Below are 20,517 nucleotides of genomic sequence, written 5' to 3'. Positions count from 1 at the left end.
CCCTGTTTTGACAGTTTTCTGTTATAAATCAATATATATGTATTAGAACATAATACAGTGATACAGCAGTGACACCAGAGTTTTTGGAGCATGACGGAGCGCACAGCGTGTCGACAGACAGTGTGGATTCTGATGATGAAGGAGATGATCCCTCTTTTGTTCTGGATGAGGAACCAGAGCAGGTGGTCCACCGACGTGCACACAGATCTCCACAGCTTCTGTTTGCATTTTCTCCAGAACTCAGGGCCTGTGAGCTCTGTCCTGGAACTCAGAGATGCAGACACACACTGCTCCAGCTGTGGCTCCAGGCATGTTTCATTTAAAGCGTTGAGATCATTTGCTTCAGTTTTGTTAAGTTCCTCTTTCATCCCTTTTGCACTCTTGCTTTGCAGTCTGTTTGGTGATAAAGCTCTTTTGTCCACCTTTTCTCAACGAATTGTGACTTTTTTACTTTTTCCCTTCATTCAGGTATCGTTGTGTGCTGGGTGACTGGGCCATTAGAGACGGTGGCACTAACAAAAAGATAGGAGGCAGAGCTGAAGATGTTGAGATTCTCTTGAGGAGGGACGAGGATGGACAGGATTAGGAATGAACATATCAGAGGGACAGCTCAGGTGGGACGGTTTGGAGAGAAAGTCAGAGAGGTGAGACTGAGATGGTTTGGACATGTGCAGAGGAGGGACCCAGGGTATATAGGGAGAAGGATGCTGAGGATGGAGCCACCAGGTGAACAGAGGACCAGACAGAAGACATGCAGGTGGTTGGTGAGACAGATGACAGAGTAAGATGGAAACAGATGATCTGCTGTGGTGCCCCCTAACAGGAGCAACAGAAAGTAGAACTTGTACTCTGTGATTCTTCTTTGGAATTTTGAATCTGTTTCGGAGTTCACTCACAAAATGTGACTCTCCTTTGTTGGGCAGTGCTCCACCACCTGTGGTCTGGGTGCCATCTGGAGGACTTTGGCCTGCAGTACTGGATCAGATTCTGATTGTGATCCGACTAAGAGACCTGTTCCAGCCCAACGATGTTACCTGCGTCCGTGCTCTACCTGGAAGATTGGAGAATGGAATAAGGTTAGACTGTTCTGGAATAACACTGATCACAGTCTAATGAAGCTAAGTGATCTTCAGTGAATCTACATAGATATAATCCGATAAAATATCCAGGAGAAATTGGCATCTGTTTGGAAAGGCTCATGTCTCTTTCAGGCATAACATGTCCCCATCGTGAGTGAACCAGTGGTTCTTACCTTCCTGTTTGTAAAGCCGTTATTCTTCATAAATTACCAGATAGTTAAAGGCCCCTTCACACATAGCATGAATTAGGCCGAATGGCGCAGGAAGGAGGATTCGGACGACAGTCATGCAAATTTGAACTGCACTCGAACGCCTCGTATGGCAGTCTCACAGCAGTCGGCACATCCAACACATTCGCGTCGCGCTCACGTTGGAAACCAATCGAACGGCAGTCAAGACATAGTTGTAAAACCATCTCACTGACATCGCAACATTCATAACGCAAGTTGGTGCGCAATTCAGACCATTTGGACTGCGGTTGAGGGGCCGTACGAATTGTTCGGCCACGTCAAATCCTGGCTGAACTGAGCCAGCCTTCACACTACAGGCACGAATGGCAGCCAAATGTCCATTCGACCCACACTCAGCCAAAGTCGACATCCAAAGACCTCCAACAGCAGTCGCAGTGCATTTACAACAGCCCGGCCCATTCTTGCGGCCAGCTCAAATGTAGTGCACATGATACCATAGCTGAGGTGTGGTCGAGGTGGCGAAAGCTCGAATGGTGGTAGTGGAGTGCGATCGCTATCCAATGGGCTATGTCCATGATGGAGGCAAAAAGGCGAATATTATGTCCTCTTATGGTCACAACCCACATGTGTTGTTTAAGATCATTGACTCCGTACTAGATACTGCACAGAATGTATGTTTGGACGCCTCCCCTTATATGTGCAACAAGTTTGCCTTTTTTTTTTTTTTTTTTTTTTTTTTTTTTTTTTACAGAAAAAGTGGATAATATTAGGACCTCTGTCTTAGTTCCTAAGTCTGACCTTCCAGCCTTGGTTTCTTGTCCTGTCAGTTTTACTCAGTTTGAACCTGTGGCCTTTTTATTTTTAGAGGATAGGGAGTAGGGCACATCAAATCCGGTTCTTTTGACAATCTTGTCTCCCCACAATTTTTTAAAGAAATTTTGTGGTGCATCAGGCAGCCGTTGCTGGCAATTTTAAATCATAGTTTGTCTTCCGAGGTGGTGCCGGCAAAATTCAAACATGCAGTGGTCCACCCTTTGCTGAAAAAAGCCCAATTTCGATCACTCTGTTCTGGCCAATTACAGGCCCATTTCTAAACTGCGTTTCTTGTCTAAAGTTTTAGATAAAAAAAATACTTTATTTTCAACTAAGCAATTTTTTGAATGAAAATGGGATTTTGGAAGAATTTCAGTCTGGTTTTAAGCCATTTCATAGCACAGAGTTTGCGTTACTTAAGGTTTTTAACGACATTTTTCTTACGTTACGCAGGTAACTCTGTTATCATGGTTTTGCTGGATCTAACGGCTGCCTTTGAAATAGTTGGCCACAGTATTTATTATCTCAGCTACATCACTTGGTGCGCATTGGTGGTGCCATGCTTGAATGGTTCTGGTCCTACCTGACAGACAGGTCATTTTCTGCGTATGTCAGTGGCTTTGAGTCTTTTGTATTCCCTTTGGCATATGGTGTCCCACAGGGCTCTATTTTGGGGCCTCTGTTGTTTTCTTTATATTTACTGCCTCTGGGGACTATTCTCAGAAGACATGGGATCTTCTTTCACTGCTATGCAGATGATTGCCAGATTTATTTGCCGGTGGCTCAGAGGGATGGTCAGTCTTTAAAACAGCTCCTGGCATGTTTAAAAGATATTAAAGCCTGGCTTGCCCTCAATTTTCTAGGTTTTAATGAAAAGAAAACAGAGGTGACGGTTTTTGGACCTAGTACGCTTTGTGAGTCCTCCTCTGTTGTCTTGGGACCCCTGCAGGCATATTTTAAACCACTTATTCTTAATTTTGGTTTTAAGCTGGATCGTGATTTTAAATTGGACATTAAAATTGCAGCAGTGGTGAAATCTGTTTTTTATCACTTGTGGCATTTGACAACATTGAAACCTTTTCTTTCCAGGCAACATCTATCGATGGTCATTCATGCTTTTGTATCATCTTGTCTGGATTACTGTAATTCGCTTTATGCGGGAGTAAATCAGATACTTCTCTCCCGTCTGCAGTTGGTCCAGAATGCTGCAGGTTCGCGGAGGAGGAAGCATATGACCCCTGTCCTGGCCACACTTCACTCGTTGCTGGTTCATTTTAGGGTCCATTTTAAAATTCTTACATTTGTTTTTAAGTCTCTCCATGGTTTAGCCCCCGTCATACCTCTCTGGGCTTCTTTGGCCTTACGCACCCAGACAGTCTCTCAGGTCGGCTGACCAGCTGTTCCTGCTGATGCCCAGGTTGAAGAGAAAGCTCAGAGAGGGTGGGGCTTTCTCTGTAATTGCTCCCAAACTGCGGAACAGCTTGTCTCTGGGTGTTAGGGAGGCACCCTCATTGGCCATTTTTTTAAAGTTCGTTTAAAAACCTGTTTTTATTCCATGGCTTTTGGCACAAACAAGGCTTAGTTTGATAATGTTTTAAGTTGCATTTTACAAGTTTGCTAGTTATTTTCATTTTATTGTATGTTAACTTCAATTCAAACAACTTTATTGATCCCTACAAGTCACACAACAACACACAGCGTGTGTCAGAAACAGCATTCCAGATTAAAACAGCAAAGAAAGGTCAGTCAGCCCATGAATCATTTAAAAAATCAATAGACAGTAATACGAACAATAAGAACAATTGTAACATGATTGATGATGGTGAAGGAAATGTCATTTAAAATGACTGCTGTCTGTGTTCAGCAGCTTGATAGCAGAAGGAATAAAAGATCTAGAGTATCTGTTCGTTCTTCCCAACGGTACATAATAACGGCGGCCTGAAGGTATCACTGTGAACTGAGCGGACAGCACATGATCAGGGTGGCTGAGAATAAACTGAGCTTTCTTCTTCCCCCGATTCTCCCAAAAGGAATGCAAGTCTCTTTGCTTGACCCCAATTATTTTAGAGCAAACCTTAACAATGCCATTCAGGTGGTTTGTGTCCTTGATAGACAATCGGTTGAACCAAGAGAATGTTAACAGACTTTCAATAAATGAGCAATAAAAGTTACTTAAAATCCTCACACTGACATTGAAAGAGCTCAGCTTCCTCACCAGATGGATTCTCTGTTGTCCACGTTTGACAATAAACTCAGTGCTGATGTCAAACTTGAGTTAAGAGTCAAACACTGTTCTAAGGTATTTATAAGACTCATCCCTCTGGACCCCTACATCTTGTACAACCCCTGGCAAAAATGATGGAATCACCGGCCTCGGAAGATGTTCATTCAGTTGTTTAATTTTGTAGGAAAAAAGCAGATCACAGACATGACACAAAACTAAAGTCATTTCAAATGGCAACTTTCTGGCTTTAAGAAACACTATAAGAAATCAGAAAAAAAAATTGTGGCAGTCAGTAACGGTTACTTTTTTAGACCAAGCAGAGGGAAAAAAATATGGAATCACTCAATTCTGAGGAATAAATTATGGAATCATGAAAAACAAATGAACGCTCCAACACATCACTAGTACATATGACACTAGCTTTGTGTCTCGTGTCAGTCTGCTTGAAATCAATGAACATTTCTTGAGTTTTAGACACATTCAGGTCAAGGAAATTATCATCACACCAACTACCAAACTCAGATTGTGCAAGATCATGATCAGACTCTGATCCTTGTAGTAGAGACAGGAGGACAGTGTCATCAGAAAACTGTTCTCCTGAGAGGTCCTGCAGCTATCAGTGTACATGATAAACTGCAGAGGGCACAGCACACATCCCTGAGATGAACCTGTGTTTGACACAATGGTAGAAACACCTGCTGGACCCTCTCAGTGAAGAAGTTTAAAATCAGCAGGAGATGCTGATCAGAAAGATTAAAATAAGATGACAGTTTCTCAATCACAATGTGAGGCTGCATCTTATTAAAAGCTGATGAAAAATCAGCTAATAAAAGTCTTGCATGAGATCGTGGCTTATTTCAATTTCAATTTATTTTCATTTATATAGCGCCAAATCACAACAGAGTTGCCTCAAGGCGCCTCACACAAGTAAGGTCTGAGGAAGAAACCTCAAGCAGACCAGACTCAAAGGGGTGACCCTCTGGTTGGGCCATGATACAGACATAAATTACAGAACAATTCACAAAACAAATATACAGGAAATGCAGGAAATGCTGTTGGTGCACAGGACAGGAGGGTCTCCAGCACAAATACCACACCCATCTCTGGATGGAGCTGCACCTTAAACAGAGAGAGAAAAAAAAAACAGAATCAAGCATCAGAAAGACAAGAAATACAGTATAATTTGTCAGCATTAAACAAGAAAAACAGAAGAAATACTAAGGTGATCGCCGGCCACTAGCCCTAAACTTCACTAAAAGACCCAGAATTTAGATGAAGTTGAGGCCGTGGCCCGCTCCGTTTACTAATAAAATGAATTAAAAGAATAAAAAGTGCAGAACTATACTATGCCATTATGCTAGCCATACGAAAGGGAAAATAAGTGCGTCTTAAGTCTGTATGAAAAGCTGTATGACCTGCAGACTTTTTATTCACCCTAGAGACACAAAGTAGTCCTGCAACCTGAGAACGCATAGCCCAGGCCGGTACATAAGGTTTAATTAGGTCAGCTAGGTAGGGAGGTGCCAGTCCATGAACAATTTTATAGACTAGTAGCAGAACCTTAAAATCTGATCTCACTGGGACAGGAAGCCAGTGAAGAGACGCCAAAATGGGTGTAATGCAGTCAAACATTCTGCTTCGTGTCAAAAGTCTGGCTGCAGCATTTTGAACCAATTGGACACCCCTAATCTCGGTCGTCATCTCTCGTCCTGTTGTTGTGTGTGATCATTGTTCATTGTGCTGATGGGTTTTTTTCCTGCTTTGCTGCTGCGTGATTCAATGCAGCAGCAATGAAGGTTTTTCTTTCCCAAGTTTTACCTTGTGTGTGCTTTTTATATGTGTTCATGTACCGGGCCGGCTTATGTGTGTGTTATGTGTGTGTTGTCTATCGTCATGAGGCCGGTCAAGGTTTGCTCAGCCCTGCTGTTGACCTAAAGCAGGGATATACATCTGGAGCTGGTCCCCGGGTGCCTAAAGGTGACTTCTGCTCCTAACTGGCAATTAGGATGGGTTAAATGCAGTAATCACATTTCATTGTGCAGGGAACATGTTCCTTTGTGCATATGACAATAAAATTCTTTTGAATCATTTTGAATCCTTTGAATCCTAATGCTGGACTGCGGTAAACCAGAAAATAGAACATTGCAGTAGTCCAGTCTAGAAGAGATAAATGCATGGATCAGGGTCTCAGCATCAGCCATAGACAGGATGGGACGAATCTTCACTATATTTTGCAGGTGGAAGAAAGCAGTCCTAGTAATATTTCTAATATGGAGGTCAAAGGACAATGAAGGATCAAAAATTACCCCAAGGTTCCTCACTTCGTCAGTGTGATGTATGACACACAAGCCTAGGCTAAGCGTTAACTGGTCAAATTGATGCTGATGTCTCACTGGATCAAGAACCATCATTGGAGTCTTATCAGAATCTCACTGATGCAAGGCAGTCTTCTAAGGATTTTATGTGGATGAGATTACCAGCAGTTATCGGCATGTATAACTGATTTTCATCTGCATAGCAGTGGAAGGTAATCCCAAAACGCTGCAATATGTGCCTAAGGGGTGCTATATAAAGGGAGAAAAGCAGGAGGCCTAAGACCCCTGTTTGGCCTTTCTTATGTCGTTTCTTACTTCTCTAGAAACAGCCTTTTTATCTAGAGAACTTTCAGTGCAGTAGATCAGTTTCTTCCTATTAATCACACCCTTTGGCTCCTTTGATATCTGAGGTTTGTTGTTTGGATAAATAACAACCTTTTTTGATGGAATGGTGGCATCAACACAGAATGTGACGTATGATGATACAGAATCACAAAGATTATCAATATCATCACCACAAGCATCATAGAAACATTGCCAGTCCGTACACTCAAAACAAGCCTGAAGGGCAGAAATGCTGCCATCTGCCCAACATTTAACAGTTTTCTCCTGGCGGGGAGCCTCCTGAATAAAGGTGTGCACAGGGGCATCACAAACGCACTGTTATGATATGATGATCATAACAGTGAGGTGTAAGCACCGCTCACTGATCCATAACACAGGTCTATGGTGGACTTCATCTGTGTTGTGGCACAAGTCACATACTGTTCATAAGTCCTCAAAGTCTTGTCCAGCAAGCAGTGGTTAAAATCACAGAGGATGAATTGATGTCAGTGATCAGCTGAGCGGTGTGAGATTGTCAACAGTTCAATATCAGGAGTAGAAATGTCCTCTCGAACCACGACGGTGTTACAGTACCTCTGGTTAATATAGAAACACGCCGCCTCCCCGCCACTTGTTGGTGATCTCCAGTGACCGGTCCAGACGAAACAGAGCGCTGAACCCAGACAGCAACAGGTCCTCGTCCCGGTCCAGGTCACTGAGCCATGTTTCAGTGAAGACTAGTCAACAGGTGTCTTTCACTTCATGTTTGAGTGTAGCCCAGACCGGCCAGCTCATCAGTTTTATTCCAGATGGACTGGACATTTGACAGCAGGATGGAAGGGAGCACCGGCTTTTTTCAGCAGTTGTTGAGACTCGTGTTCTTAAGTCTCCAACGTAATCCACCTCTTCTCCCTTGTTTCCAAAGTGTGGACTTAATGTCCAGTCTGCAAAGCTCCTGTAGGATATTCCTCAGCACTACACCGTCAGTGGTAGACTGGAAAGATAGGAGAAACTCCCTGCTGAGGGTGATTCTCCCAAGAAAGCCGCCATGATGAACACCGCTCTGGCTTCCAAACTCCAGACTTGTGTAAAGTCCAGTTTACAAAGCACACAGGAGCAGGAAAAAGTCCACAAGCGACCTCATCATCAATAAACTGAGTGATTGACACACAACACCCTCACTAAGAACACTCAAAACACTGGTGAACTACACGAGTCACACACTGACAAAGCGCCTCAGAAAACAATCAGTCTCTGTCTCTCAATACAGTGCCAGTTCAAAAAAATGAGTGTCTATATATCTTTTCTCATGTTTTGAGTGTAATTAATTTAATTTAATTAGCTTATAATGCGCCAAATCACAGCAATGTGAGTGTACAGTACTTTGTGTCAGCACTGACTGTCTTAAGGTGCTTTATAAATAAAGCTGGTATGGTATGGTATAATGGACCTAATTTAACAGATACATTGTCATTCCCTTCCATGGGTTACATAATGTATGTGAGACATTATGATCATCACAGCTATAACACAACGTGCAGGTGTGCACAGCACACTGTTGTCCCATGGCAACTTGATGCATATCACAGGCCCAGCACGCTGCCACACAACACAGCTGACTGGGATGTGACAGCTGGAATACACCAATCATGACATATACAGCATGGCCGGATTACCACAACAGAAATAAAAATAAAAACTCAGCTTTGGAATCAAATCAAATAAATTTTATTTATATAGCGCCAAATCACAACAAACAGTTGCCCCAAGACGCTTTATATTGCAAGGCAAAGCCATACAATAATTATGTAAAACCCCAACGGTCAAAACGACCCCCTGTGAGCAAGCACTTGGCGACAGTGGGAAGGAAAAACTCCCTTTTAACAGGAAGAAACCTCCAGCAGAACCAGGCTCAGGGAGGGGCAGTCTTCTGCTGGGACTGGTTGGGGCTGAGGGAGAGAACCAGGAAAAAGACATACTGTGGAGGGGAGCAGAGATCAATCACTAATGATTAAATGCAGAGTGGTGGATACAGAGCAAAAAGAGAAAGAAACACGCAGTGCATCATGGGAACCCCCCAGCAGTCTAAGTCTATAGCAGCATAACTAAGGGATGGTTCAGGGTCACCTGATCTTTAGCAAAAAGGAGAGTTTTAAGCCTAATCTTAAAAGTAGAGAGGGTGTCTGTCTCCCTGATCTGAATTGGGAGCTGGTTCCACAGGAGAGGAGCCTGAAAGCTGAAGGCTCTGCCTCCCATTCTACTCTTACAAACCCTAGGAACTACAAGTAAGCCTGCAGTCTGAGAGCGAAGTGCTCTATTCGGGTGATATGGTACTACGAGGTCCCTAAGACAAGATGGGACCTGATTATTCAAAACCTTATAAGTAAGAAGAAGAATTTTAAATTCTATTCTAGAATTAACAGGAAGCCAATGAAGAGAGGCCAATATGGGTGAGATATGCTCTCTCCTTCTAGTCCCTGTCAGTACTCTAGCTGCAGCATTTTGAATTAACTGAAGGCTTTTCAGGGAACTTTTAGGACAACCTGATAATAATGAATTACAATAGTCCAGCCTAGAGGAAATAAATGCATGAATTACTTTTTCAGCATCACTCTGAGACAAGACCTTTCTAATTTTAGAGATATTGCGCAAATGCAAAAAAGCAGTCCTACATATTTGTTTAATATGCGCATTGAATGACATATCCTGATCAAAAATGACTCCAAGATTTCTCACAGTATTATTAGAGGTCAGGGTAATGCCATCCAGAGTAAGGATCTGGTTAGACACCATGTTTCTAAGATTTGTGGGGCCAAGTACAATAACTTCAGTTTTATCCGAGTTTAAAAGCAGGAAATTAGAGGTCATCCATGTCTTTATGTCTGTAAGACAATCCTGCAGTTTAGCTAATTGGTGTGTGTCCTCTGGCTTCATGGATAGATAAAGCTGAGTATCATCTGCGTAACAATGAAAATTTAAGCAATGCTGTCTAATAATACTGCCTAAGGGAAGCATGTATAAAGTGAATAAAATTGGTCCTAGCACAGAACCTTGTGGAACTCCATAATTAACCTTAGTCTGTGAAGAAGATTCCCCATTTGCATGAACAAATTGTGATCTATTAGACAAATATGAATCAAACCACCGCATCGCAGTGCCTTTAATACCTATGGCATGCTCTAATCTCTGTAATAAAATTTTATGGTCAACAGTATCCAAAGCAGCACTGAGGTCTAACAGAACAAGCACAGAGATGAGTCCACTGTCTGAGGCCATAAGAAGATCATTTGTAACCTTCACTAATGCTGTTTCTGTACTATGATGAATTCTAAACCCTGACTGAAACTCTTCAAATAGACCATTCCTCTGCAGATGATTAGTTAGCTGTTTTACAACTACCCTTTCAAGAATTTTTGAGAGAAAAGGAAGGTTGGAGATTGGCCTATTATTAGCTAAGATAGCTGGGTCAAGTGATGGCTTTTTAAGTAATGGTTTAATTACTGCCACCTTAAAAGCCTGTGGTACATAGCCAACTAATAAAGACAGATTGATCATATTTAAGATCGAAGCATTAATTAATGGTAGGGCTTCCTTGAGCAGCCTGGTAGGAATGGGGTCTAATAGACATGTTGATGGTTTGGAGGAAGTAACTAATGAAAATAACTCAGACAGAACAATCGGAGAGAAAGAGTCTAACCAAATACCGGCATCACTGAAAGCAACCAGAGAGAACGATACGTCTTTGGGATGGTTATGAGTAATTTTTTCTCTAATAGTTAAAATTTTATTAGCAAAGAAAATCATGAAGTCATTACTAGTTAAAGTTAAAGGAATACTCGGCTCAATAGAGCTCTGACTCTTTGTCAGCCTGGCTACAGTGCTGAAAAGAAACCTGGGGTTCTTATTTTCTTCAATTAGTGATGAGTAGTAAGATGTCCTAGCTTTACGGAGGGCTTTTTATAGAGCAACAGACTCTTTTTCCAGGCTAAGTGAAGATCTTCTAAATTAGTGAGACGCCATTTCCTCTCCAACTTACGGGTTATCTGCTTTAAGCTACGAGTTTGTGAGTTATACCACGGAGTCAGGCACTTCTGATTTAAGGCTCTCTTTTTCAGAGGAGCTACAGCATCCAAAGTTGTCCTCAATGAGGATATAAAACTATTGACGAGATAATTCCTTTTCTCTCAAAAATTCTTGAAAGGGTAGTTGTAAAACAGCTAACTGATCATCTGCAGAGGAATGGTCTATTTGAAGAGTTTCAGTCAGGTTTTAGAATTCATCATAGTACAGAAACAGCATTAGTGAAGGTTACAAATGATCTTCTTATGGCCTCGGACACTGGACTCATCTCTGTGCTTGTTCTGTTAGACCTCAGTGCTGCTTTTGATACTGTTGACCATAAAATTTTATTACAGAGATTAGAGCATGCCATAGGTATTAAAGGCACTGCGCTGCGGTGGTTTGAATCATATTTGTCTAATAGATTACAATTTGTTCATGTAAATGGGGAATCTTCTTCACAGACTAAAGTTAATTATGGAGTTCCACAAGGTTCTGTGCTAGGACCAATTTTATTTACTTTATACATGCTTCCCTTAGGCAGTATTATTAGACGGTATTGCTTAAATTTTCATTGTTACGCAGATGATACCCAGCTTTATCTATCCATGAAGCCAGAGGACACACACCAATTAGCTAAACTGCAGGATTGTCTTACAGACATAAAGACATGGATGACCTCTAATTTCCTGCTTTTAAACTCAGATAAAACTGAAGTTATTGTACTTGGCCCCACAAATCTTAGAAACATGGTGTCTAACCAGATCCTTACTCTGGATGGCATTACCCTGACCTCTAGTAATACTGTGAGAAATCTTGGAGTCATTTTGATCAGGATATGTCATTCAAAGCGCATATTAAACAAATATGTAGGACTGCTTTTTTGCATTTACGCAATATCTCTAAAATCAGAAAGGTCTTGTCTCAGAGTGATGCTGAAAAACTAATTCATGCATTTATTTCCTCTAGGCTGGCCTATTGTAATTCATTATTATCAGGTTGTCCTAAAAGTTCCCTAAAAAGCCTTCAGTTAATTCAAAATGCTGCAGCTAGAGTACTGACGGGGACTAGAAGGAGAGAGCATATCTCACCCATATTGGCCTCTCTTCATTGGCTTCCTGTTAATTCTAGAATAGAATTTAAAATTCTTCTTCTTACTTATAAGGTTTGAATAATCAGGTCCCATCTTATCTTAGGACCTCGTAGTACCAAATCACCCCAATAGAGCGCTTCGCTCTCAGACTGCAGGCTTACTTGTAGTTCCTAGGGTTTGTAAGAGTAGAATGGGAGGCAGAGCCTTCAGCTTTCAGGCTCCTCTCCTGTGGAACCAGCTCCCAATTCAGATCAGGGAGGACAGACACCCTCTCTACTTTTAAGATTAGGCTTAAAACTTTCCTTTTTGCTAAAGCTTTATAGTTAGGGCTGGATCAGGTGACCCTGAACCATCCCTTAGTTATGCTGCTATAGACGTAGACTGCTGGGGGGTTCCCATGATGCACTGTTTCTTTCTCTTTTTGCTCTGTATGCACCACTCTGCATTTAATCATTAGTGATCGATCTCTGCTCCCCTCCACAGCATGTCTTTTTCTTGGTTCTCTCCCTCAGCTCCAACCAGTCCCAGCAGAAGACTGCCCCTCCCTGAGCCTGGTTCTGCTGGAGGTTTCTTCCTGTTAAAAGGGAGTTTTTCCTTCCCACTGTAGCCAAGTGCTTGCTCACAGGGGGTCGTTTTGACCGTTGGGGTTTTACATAATTATTGTATGGCCTTGCCTTACAATATAAAGCGCCTTGGGGCAACTGTTTGTTGTGATTTGGCGCTATATAAAAAAATTGATTGATTGATTGATTGATAATCTATCTCACTCACAGAGTTTAGGTAGCTACTCTGCACTGTGTTGGTATATGGCATTGGAGAACATAAAGAAGGAATCATATCCTTAAACCTAGTTACAGCGCTTTCAGAAAGACTTCTAGTGTAATGAAACTTATTCCCCACTGCTGGGTATTCCATCAGAGTAAATATAAATGTTATTAAGAAATGATCAGACAGAAGGGGGGTTTCAGGGAATACTGTTAAGTCTTCAATTTCCATACCATAAGTCAGAACAAGATCTAAGGTATGATTAAAGTGGTGGGTGGACTCATTTACATTTTGAGCAAAGCCAGTCAAGTCTAACAATAGATTAAATGCAGTGTTGAGGCTGTCATTCTCAGCATCTATGTGGATGTTAAAATCGCCCACTATAATTATCTTATCTGAGCTAAGAACTAAGTCAGACAAAAGGTCTGAAAATTCACAGAGAAACTCACAGTAATGACCAGGAGGACGATAGATAAAAACAAATAAAACTGGTTTTTGGGACTTCCAATTTGGATGGACAAGATTAAGAGTCAAGCTTTCAAATGAATTAAAGCTCTGTCTGGGTTTTTGATTAATTAATAAGCTGGAGTGGAAGATTGCTGCTAATCCTCTGCCTCGGCCCGTGCTACGAGCATTCTGACAGTTAGTGTGACTCGGGGGTGTTGACTCATTTAAACTAACATATTCATCCTGCTGTAACCAGGTTTCTGTAAGGCAGAATAAATCAATATGTTGATCAATTATTATATCAATTATTATTGATATAATTATGATCAATTATTATTATTATCAATTATTATATCATTTACTACATTTCCTCACTCCCGGTCCGATTGGGGAGGGGCCCAGAGAAAACTACAGAGTCCGACATTGTTTTTGCAAAGTTACACACCGATTCAATGTTAATTTTAGTGATCTGCGATTGGCGTAACCGGGTGTCATTACTGCCGACGTGAATTACAATCTTACCAAATTTACGCTTAGCCTTAGCCAGCAGTTTCAAATTTCCTTCAATGTCACCTGCTCTGGCCCCCGGAAGACAATTGACTATGGTTGCTGGTGTCACTAACTTCATTATTCCTCGGCGGGTGTGTCGCCGAGTGGGGAAAAACGATTAGAGATGTGAACGGGTTGGCGGTGTACACGGGGCTTCTGTTTAGGACTATGCTTCCTCCTCACAGTCACCCAGTCGGCCTGCTTTCCCGGCTGCTCGGGATCTGCTGGAGGGGAACTAGCGGCGGCTAAGCTACTTGGTCCGCACCGACTACAGGGTCCTGGCTAGCTGTCGGATTTTCCACGGTGCGGAGCCGAGTCTCCAATTCGCCCAGCCTGGCCTCCAAAGCTACGAATAAGCTTCACTTATTACAAGTACCATTACTGCTAAAGGAGGCCGAGGAATAACTAAACATTTCACACCCAGAGCAGAAAAGTGCGGGAGAGACAGGAGAAGCCGCCATGCTAAACCGGCTAAGAGCTAGTAGCTGCACTAAACTAGCGGATTCCTAAAAACACACAAAGTGAATAATGTATAAATAATTTAGAGGTGATTCAGCAGAGGGAGTGCTTTAGTTAAGGCACGTGAAGATTACACTGGGAAACAAATCGTTATCTTGTTAACTAGATCAATCTAACTGCACAGATTAAACAGCTAACAGATACAGCAAAACGCCGCTGTGCTCCGGAACAGGAAGTGATACAATACCGCAGTGAGAGCCAACCACCAGTGAGGGACCATCACCTCCCCAGCACTCTGTCAGCCTTTGGGTCCAGTCGGCATCTCCCTCCTCTAGTGTCACCATTCCAGCTTTGCACATTTATCATTCATTGTTGCACATTATGTATAATTGTCATTTCTATTTCTTTCTATTCATTGACTCCCTGTGTTTGAGTCCTATCCTAGTTTTCTGGTCTTTCTGTAACAACATAACAATTATTGTTTACCATTTATTTACCATCAATTCAGATCAGGGAGACAGACACCCTCTCTACTTTTAAGATTAGGCTTAAAACTTTCCTTTTTGCTAAAGCTTATAGTTAGGGCTGGATCAGGTGACCCTGAACCATCCCTTAGTTATGCTGCTATTAGACTTAGACTGCTGGGGGGTTCCCATGATGCACTGAGTGTTTCTTTCTCTTTTGCTCTGTATGCACCACTCTGCATTTAATCATTAGTGATTGATCTCTGCTCCCCTCCACAGCATGTCTTTTCATGGTTCTCTCCCTCAGCCCCAACCAGTCCCAGCAGAAGACTGCCCCTCCTGAAGCCTGGTTCTGCTGGAGGTTTCTTCCTGTTTAAAAGGGAGTTTTTCCTTCCCACTGTGCCAAGTGCTTGCTCAAGGGGGTCGTTTTGACCATTGGGGTTTTCCGTAATTATTGTATGGCCTTGCTTTACAATATTAAGGCGCCTTGGGGCAACTGTTTGTTGTGATTTGGCGCTATATAAATAAAATTGATTTGATTTGATTCAAAGCAAGAGTGTACATAGATTTATTTATTTCCTTTATATAGCGCCAAATCACAACAGAGTTGCCTCACATACATAGATGTAGCAAATATACAGGCCTCGCAACAGGGGATCAATATAATGTAACGAGTTTACATTAATTTAATTATTTGGAATGAATGCTACCTCACACGGGAACCATAAAGATGTAACCAAATTGGTCAATTCTAGATCGGCTCACACCGGAGCACCATAATAATGTAGTGAATAAGCAGTTAAACTCCCAAATTGAATTAGATTGGATTAGGCTCCATCTGATGAGTCACCAAAATAATTAACAATTTAGGGTGTAATACTTTTTATTTAATTATTACTTGGGGCACCACCTATTTGAAGCATAGATACTTTCATTTAAACATTCATTAATTTATTAGTCTCAGTTGAATTAATCAGTCTCTGATCTGAAAGTCTGAATTCTACAATACGATTAACCAAAGGTTTCCTTCTGAACCCAAAATGAACCACAGCAGAAATATTTACAATTTATTTACAATTATACAAGAAATGAACAGTTTACTGGCATTTTTGTGGACAGTGATTAAATAAGTTCATTCATGGAAATAATTTTCTTACTCACTCATGAGACGTTGGAAGCGAGGGAGACATAACTTAAAGACTTTAAATAAATAAATCTGATTAGAATTTAGAGATGAAATTTGAAGTCAGTTATTAAGAAAAATCTTAAACAAACATATGAATATGCTTAAAAGCAAGCCACTTTGTATCCATTGACAGCAAACCCTTTTCCTGGAACCTTTAACTGGGTCACTTAGCTTACACGTTGAAGAGGTGGTTGAGAGGGATCCGTCCGTCTGTTGTACTGTTGTACTCACTTGGGTCAAGGGGTTAATTCAGTGGTCTCCCCAGGTGATCCCAAAGGCTTGTGGCTGGCTTTACCGACAGGTTGGCTGATGGCTGGAAATCAGCACCATCGTCAGCTTGCAGGAACCCAGAGGTGGAAGGTGTTTGTTGAAAATGGTTTCAGATTAAAAGTCTTTGTGAATTTAGGAAAAGTTAAAACTTTAAAAACGTTGGAAAATTTCAAAAAGGAAAAGTTGCTTTCTTCTAATTTCGCTATTATTTTGAAAAGTTCAGCTTGGAAGTTCTTAAAAATTCAAAAGACTTGACACACCTTAAAGCATCAGGTTAAAACATTAAGTTTTTAGAAGAATAAAGAATATTTTAAAAGAATGTCTTTCTTCACTTAAACCTAACGATAATAGCTGTTATCAAGACAAAGTTTTATGGCCCTGTGTTGTGGAAGGGATATCGTCTTGCAGTCTTGAGAGGTACTGGCCTTGGCGTGAGGTCATAAAATTTGGGTTCTCCTGGCCTGGAGAAGCTCAGATTTTGACGTGAAGCCATTATAATGTCATGTAATTCACAATGACCGGAATTTAACAGATAAACCAGGCAAGGGCTTCTTTTGAAGAACTTTGATTTACCATTCTGTTTCTGCTGTGAAGCCCAGTGTTGGCCCATGGGGGATGTCTCCAAGCTTATCTAAAGATCACCAGATGACTTAGGAATTTCTCAACTGAGAGTGAGCACTGTCTTTGTCTGCAGTTCAAAACTCAGGTTTTTGTTGAGACAGCATTGATGTATTTATTTAATTAGGATGAATCAAGGTCATGCTCTACATAGAGCAACAAATAAAAATAAAATTAAGAAGATGTACATACAGTTAATAATGTACAGTAAATAAATGTATAAACAGGAGATGTTGGATTGAAATAATAGTAAAAATTGTGCTTTTGCTGTAAAATATATTATCCTATGAAATTTGTTTTACGTAGATAAAGTGACGTATCAGTTTAATCTCCTGTTTTGGGTTTACGGTGGTTTGTGTCCGTTGTTCCTTCTTTTCGTCTCACAAACCTTGATGCTGTGTTTGTTGTCCTTCAGCCAGCAGATAGTGAAGTTTGTCGATGTTGCTCTCAGACTCTGGGAGTTTGTGATCTGTGTCTCTGTTCGTGTCTCTTTGGTGTCTCTTTGGTCAGGAAGTGCAGCTCGCTCTCCACCTGGTGTTGTGAGCAGTCGGTCTGTCACAGTCTGTCTTCTCTGGGGATCCAGGTCTGTCTGTGGTGACCTTTCTCCACGGCCAGGCTGTGCTCACCGAGTCTGTACGTGGTCAAGGACTTCCTGAGCTTTGGGTTGGTCACAGTGCTCAGGTATTCTGCCACCGAGTTCTGTCTGTTTAAGGACAAACAGCATTCCAGTTTACTCTGGTTTTTGGATGAGTTTTTCTAATGTGTCACATAGTTTTCTTTTTGTTTTGTTTTCTGTTTGTGTGTGTGTTTGTCTCTCTCTTGCTCTCTCTCTCTCTCTATCTCTATCTCTCTCTCTCTCTGTCCCTCAAAGTGCTCTTTCATTACCATTATTTTCGAATAAAACCATTTTCTTTTTCAAAAGTAAGATTTGATCTTCAGAAAGTAAAAATGTGTCTTGAAGGATGTCGGGGGTCATCTTGTAATCAGGGCTGTCTTATATTCTATATACATGTAGTATGGCAGAGGTTAATCACAGTAATTTTAAAATGAACCTGCATAAGACCTGTTTGTTTCCTGGACAAGACACTTGATCTGCATCATCTCAGTCCACCCAGCTGTAAATGGGAACCAGCCTTTTCTGGGGACATAACCTGTGGTGGACCGGCGTCCCATCCAGGAGGACTTTTACATGCTCATATGTATCACTTACTGGAATCCTGTGATAAATGTCATGCCCCGCCCTGATCTGGGCTCCTTTAGTGCGTCTCCATCTGCCCCAGCATTGTTTTATTATTTTCATCATGTGTTTATTCTACGTTGTCTTTTTGCTTTGTCACTTTCTTTCTTTGTTACTTTTATACTTCAGTCATGTTTCAGTTCCGCTCTAGTTTTGTTCAATCAGTCTGTGTTTTCATGGTTTATCATTTAGTTATCATCTGCCTATTTTTGCTGTTCTCATTTCTGTTATATGTAGTATTTTGATGTCAGGGTTTGTTATCACTTAGTTTCTATTTTACTTATAGTTTTGGTCTGTTCCAGTTTAGTTTTGTCATAGTGTTTAATTTCCTATTATTCTGTTTAGTATCTTCTGGTTTGCCTTTCAGTCCTGTTCAAGTTTTGATCACCTGTTCATGTTTCCTTTGTATGGTCTTTAGTTGTCATGTCTGTAATTCTCATAACTGCTCACTTACACCTGTCTGTCTCATCCTGTCTTTGTCTCCTCCGTGTCTGCACTCGTCTCACTTTTCACGTGTTCACACCCAGCTTCTTTGTCATCACTGTCTCCCTCTGATCACTGCACTCTCTTGTCCTACACCTGCACTTCCTCATCTCTGTTGGCCACACCCCGTTTTGTCTGTCATTTCCTTGCCCACTTGTCGCTGCCTTTTCTTGCATCTCTTTTCCCCTCTTGGATTGACCACACCTCCTTTCCAGGTCCTTCTCCCACCACGTGCGTCTCATTATCCAGTTGCTACCTGTTCTTATTTAAACTGCTTCTCTTCACTTCCTCCCTGCTCGTTTGTCGACTTTGTCACTTACCAGCTCACGTCTCTGTTCTGTTGTTTGCCTAGCCGTGTTTTTGACCCCTGCTCTGCTTTTTGGAACCCGTTTTTGCCTTTGCTCTGATTGCCCTGTTTACTGAACCCTGCTTGTTTTGGACCTCGAATTATTGTCTCCCCTTATCTGTACTGTGGAACTGTGGACTGCTTGCCTGTGTACCGTACCCATGTCTGCATTAAAGACCCAGCCTTTACTCATACGGCAGCTGGTGAGTCTGCATGTTGCGTTCAGACTCAGTCAGAGCCTCGCTACCTCCTAGCATGACAATAAACACTGGAACCAGTGGGCTTCAGGGCTTCTATAGACCTTACATGTTCTTCCTGCATATGACACCAGTCCTTTTGGAAACATAATCAGAAAACTGTGATTTACCAAATATTAGGTGGTTTAAAGGAAGTGATTTGGGGCACATTAGGAAGTATTTATAAGATGAGTGAACCCTGAACCATCCAGCACCTCAGACCGTTGGGTTATGATCATACGTCTTTTTTCAGTGCTCCAGGAATTGTGATGGTGGACTGAAAACAAGAGATGTCCAGTGTTATGATTTGCGTCATCAGCGCCCACTCCGACCTTTCCACTGCCGGGTCATGTCCTCCAGGCCACCGTCCCAGATGCCCTGTAATCTTGAGCCTTGTCTCGACTGGTACACCTCCTCATGGGGTCAAGTAAGTCACATAAAGCAAGTAATAAAATGTGAACCACAGGTGAAGACGAGAACAAAGAACAAATCAGTGTGCCTTCAAAGTGTTTTTTCTTGCTGTTGTGCTTATTTACTTTCTTTGTTTTTTTTTGTTTACAGTCTTATTGTTGTCACCGGTCTTAAGACCCTTTCACACATAGTACAAATGTGGTTGAATTGCACATGACAACAAACTGTTTCTATAATAACCCTAACCATATTTATATCTTAGCCTACTAGCTATAATGTAGTTTTACAACAAGTCTACAGACTAGGTAGACATATACTACAGTCTTCTCCTGTATGAGTATTTAGGTTTTAGAAGCTAACTCCTATAACATTATATAGTAACTATGTTTCTTGTATATGTTGTTTACTGCCCTGATTGTGTCAGTGTTACTTATATACATGATGTCCATATTCTTGAGCTGCTTAGGTGGGTAGGGGGAGTTTCCATGGGATAAAAAAGCTTTTCATCCTACCATCCCTGGTTCTCAAGGTAGGAGTGGTGGCCAAGTGGTTAGTGCGCTTGGTTTTGGTGCTGAAGGTTCCCGGTTCAAATCCCACCCCTGCCATGTTTCTCCATGTAATGTGGAGTTGCATCAGGAAGGGCATCTGGTGTAAAACTTGTGCCAGTTAAACGCACAGATCCACCTTGGATTTGCTCCCTTGTTTTGCACTCAGGGTGCAGCTGAAGGGACTTACTTATCCCTGGTTCTCAAGATCAGGCACCTAAGTGGCTCTACTCTTCTCTTCTCCTTTTTTAGATATTTAGATATACCTTAGTATACACTAGTAGAGTTCTACCTTAGAATTGGAATGTATAATAGAAGATATACCTTACTGATTTTTCATGAAGCAGGAATCGTATGCAAATCATGTAAAATCGTAGCTGCCTCTAATACCTCGTACACCTGT

At 41.6% G+C, this 20,517-nt stretch overlaps 1 protein-coding gene across 2 annotated transcripts in view; it reads left to right on the top strand.

Annotated features, from left to right (window-relative positions):
- LOC117521670 (A disintegrin and metalloproteinase with thrombospondin motifs 7) overlaps window positions 1–20,517 on the top strand; it is a 220,760-nt gene that overhangs the window by 138,067 nt on the left and 62,176 nt on the right. For both annotated transcript variants that reach the window (XM_034183002.1, XM_034183010.1), the window contains exons 20-21: window positions 924–1,076; window positions 19,412–19,585. In XM_034183002.1, the coding sequence (XP_034038893.1) occupies window positions 924–1,076; window positions 19,412–19,585 (327 nt within the window). The remainder of the gene's footprint in view (window positions 1–923; window positions 1,077–19,411; window positions 19,586–20,517) is intronic.

The sequence above is a fragment of the Thalassophryne amazonica genome, chromosome 2 (assembly GCF_902500255.1).
Source record: "Thalassophryne amazonica chromosome 2, fThaAma1.1, whole genome shotgun sequence".
NCBI classification, from domain to species: domain Eukaryota; kingdom Metazoa; phylum Chordata; class Actinopteri; order Batrachoidiformes; family Batrachoididae; genus Thalassophryne; species Thalassophryne amazonica.
The sequence above is the reverse complement of the archived record's forward strand: the minus strand, read 5'-3'. Positions and strand labels throughout refer to the sequence as shown.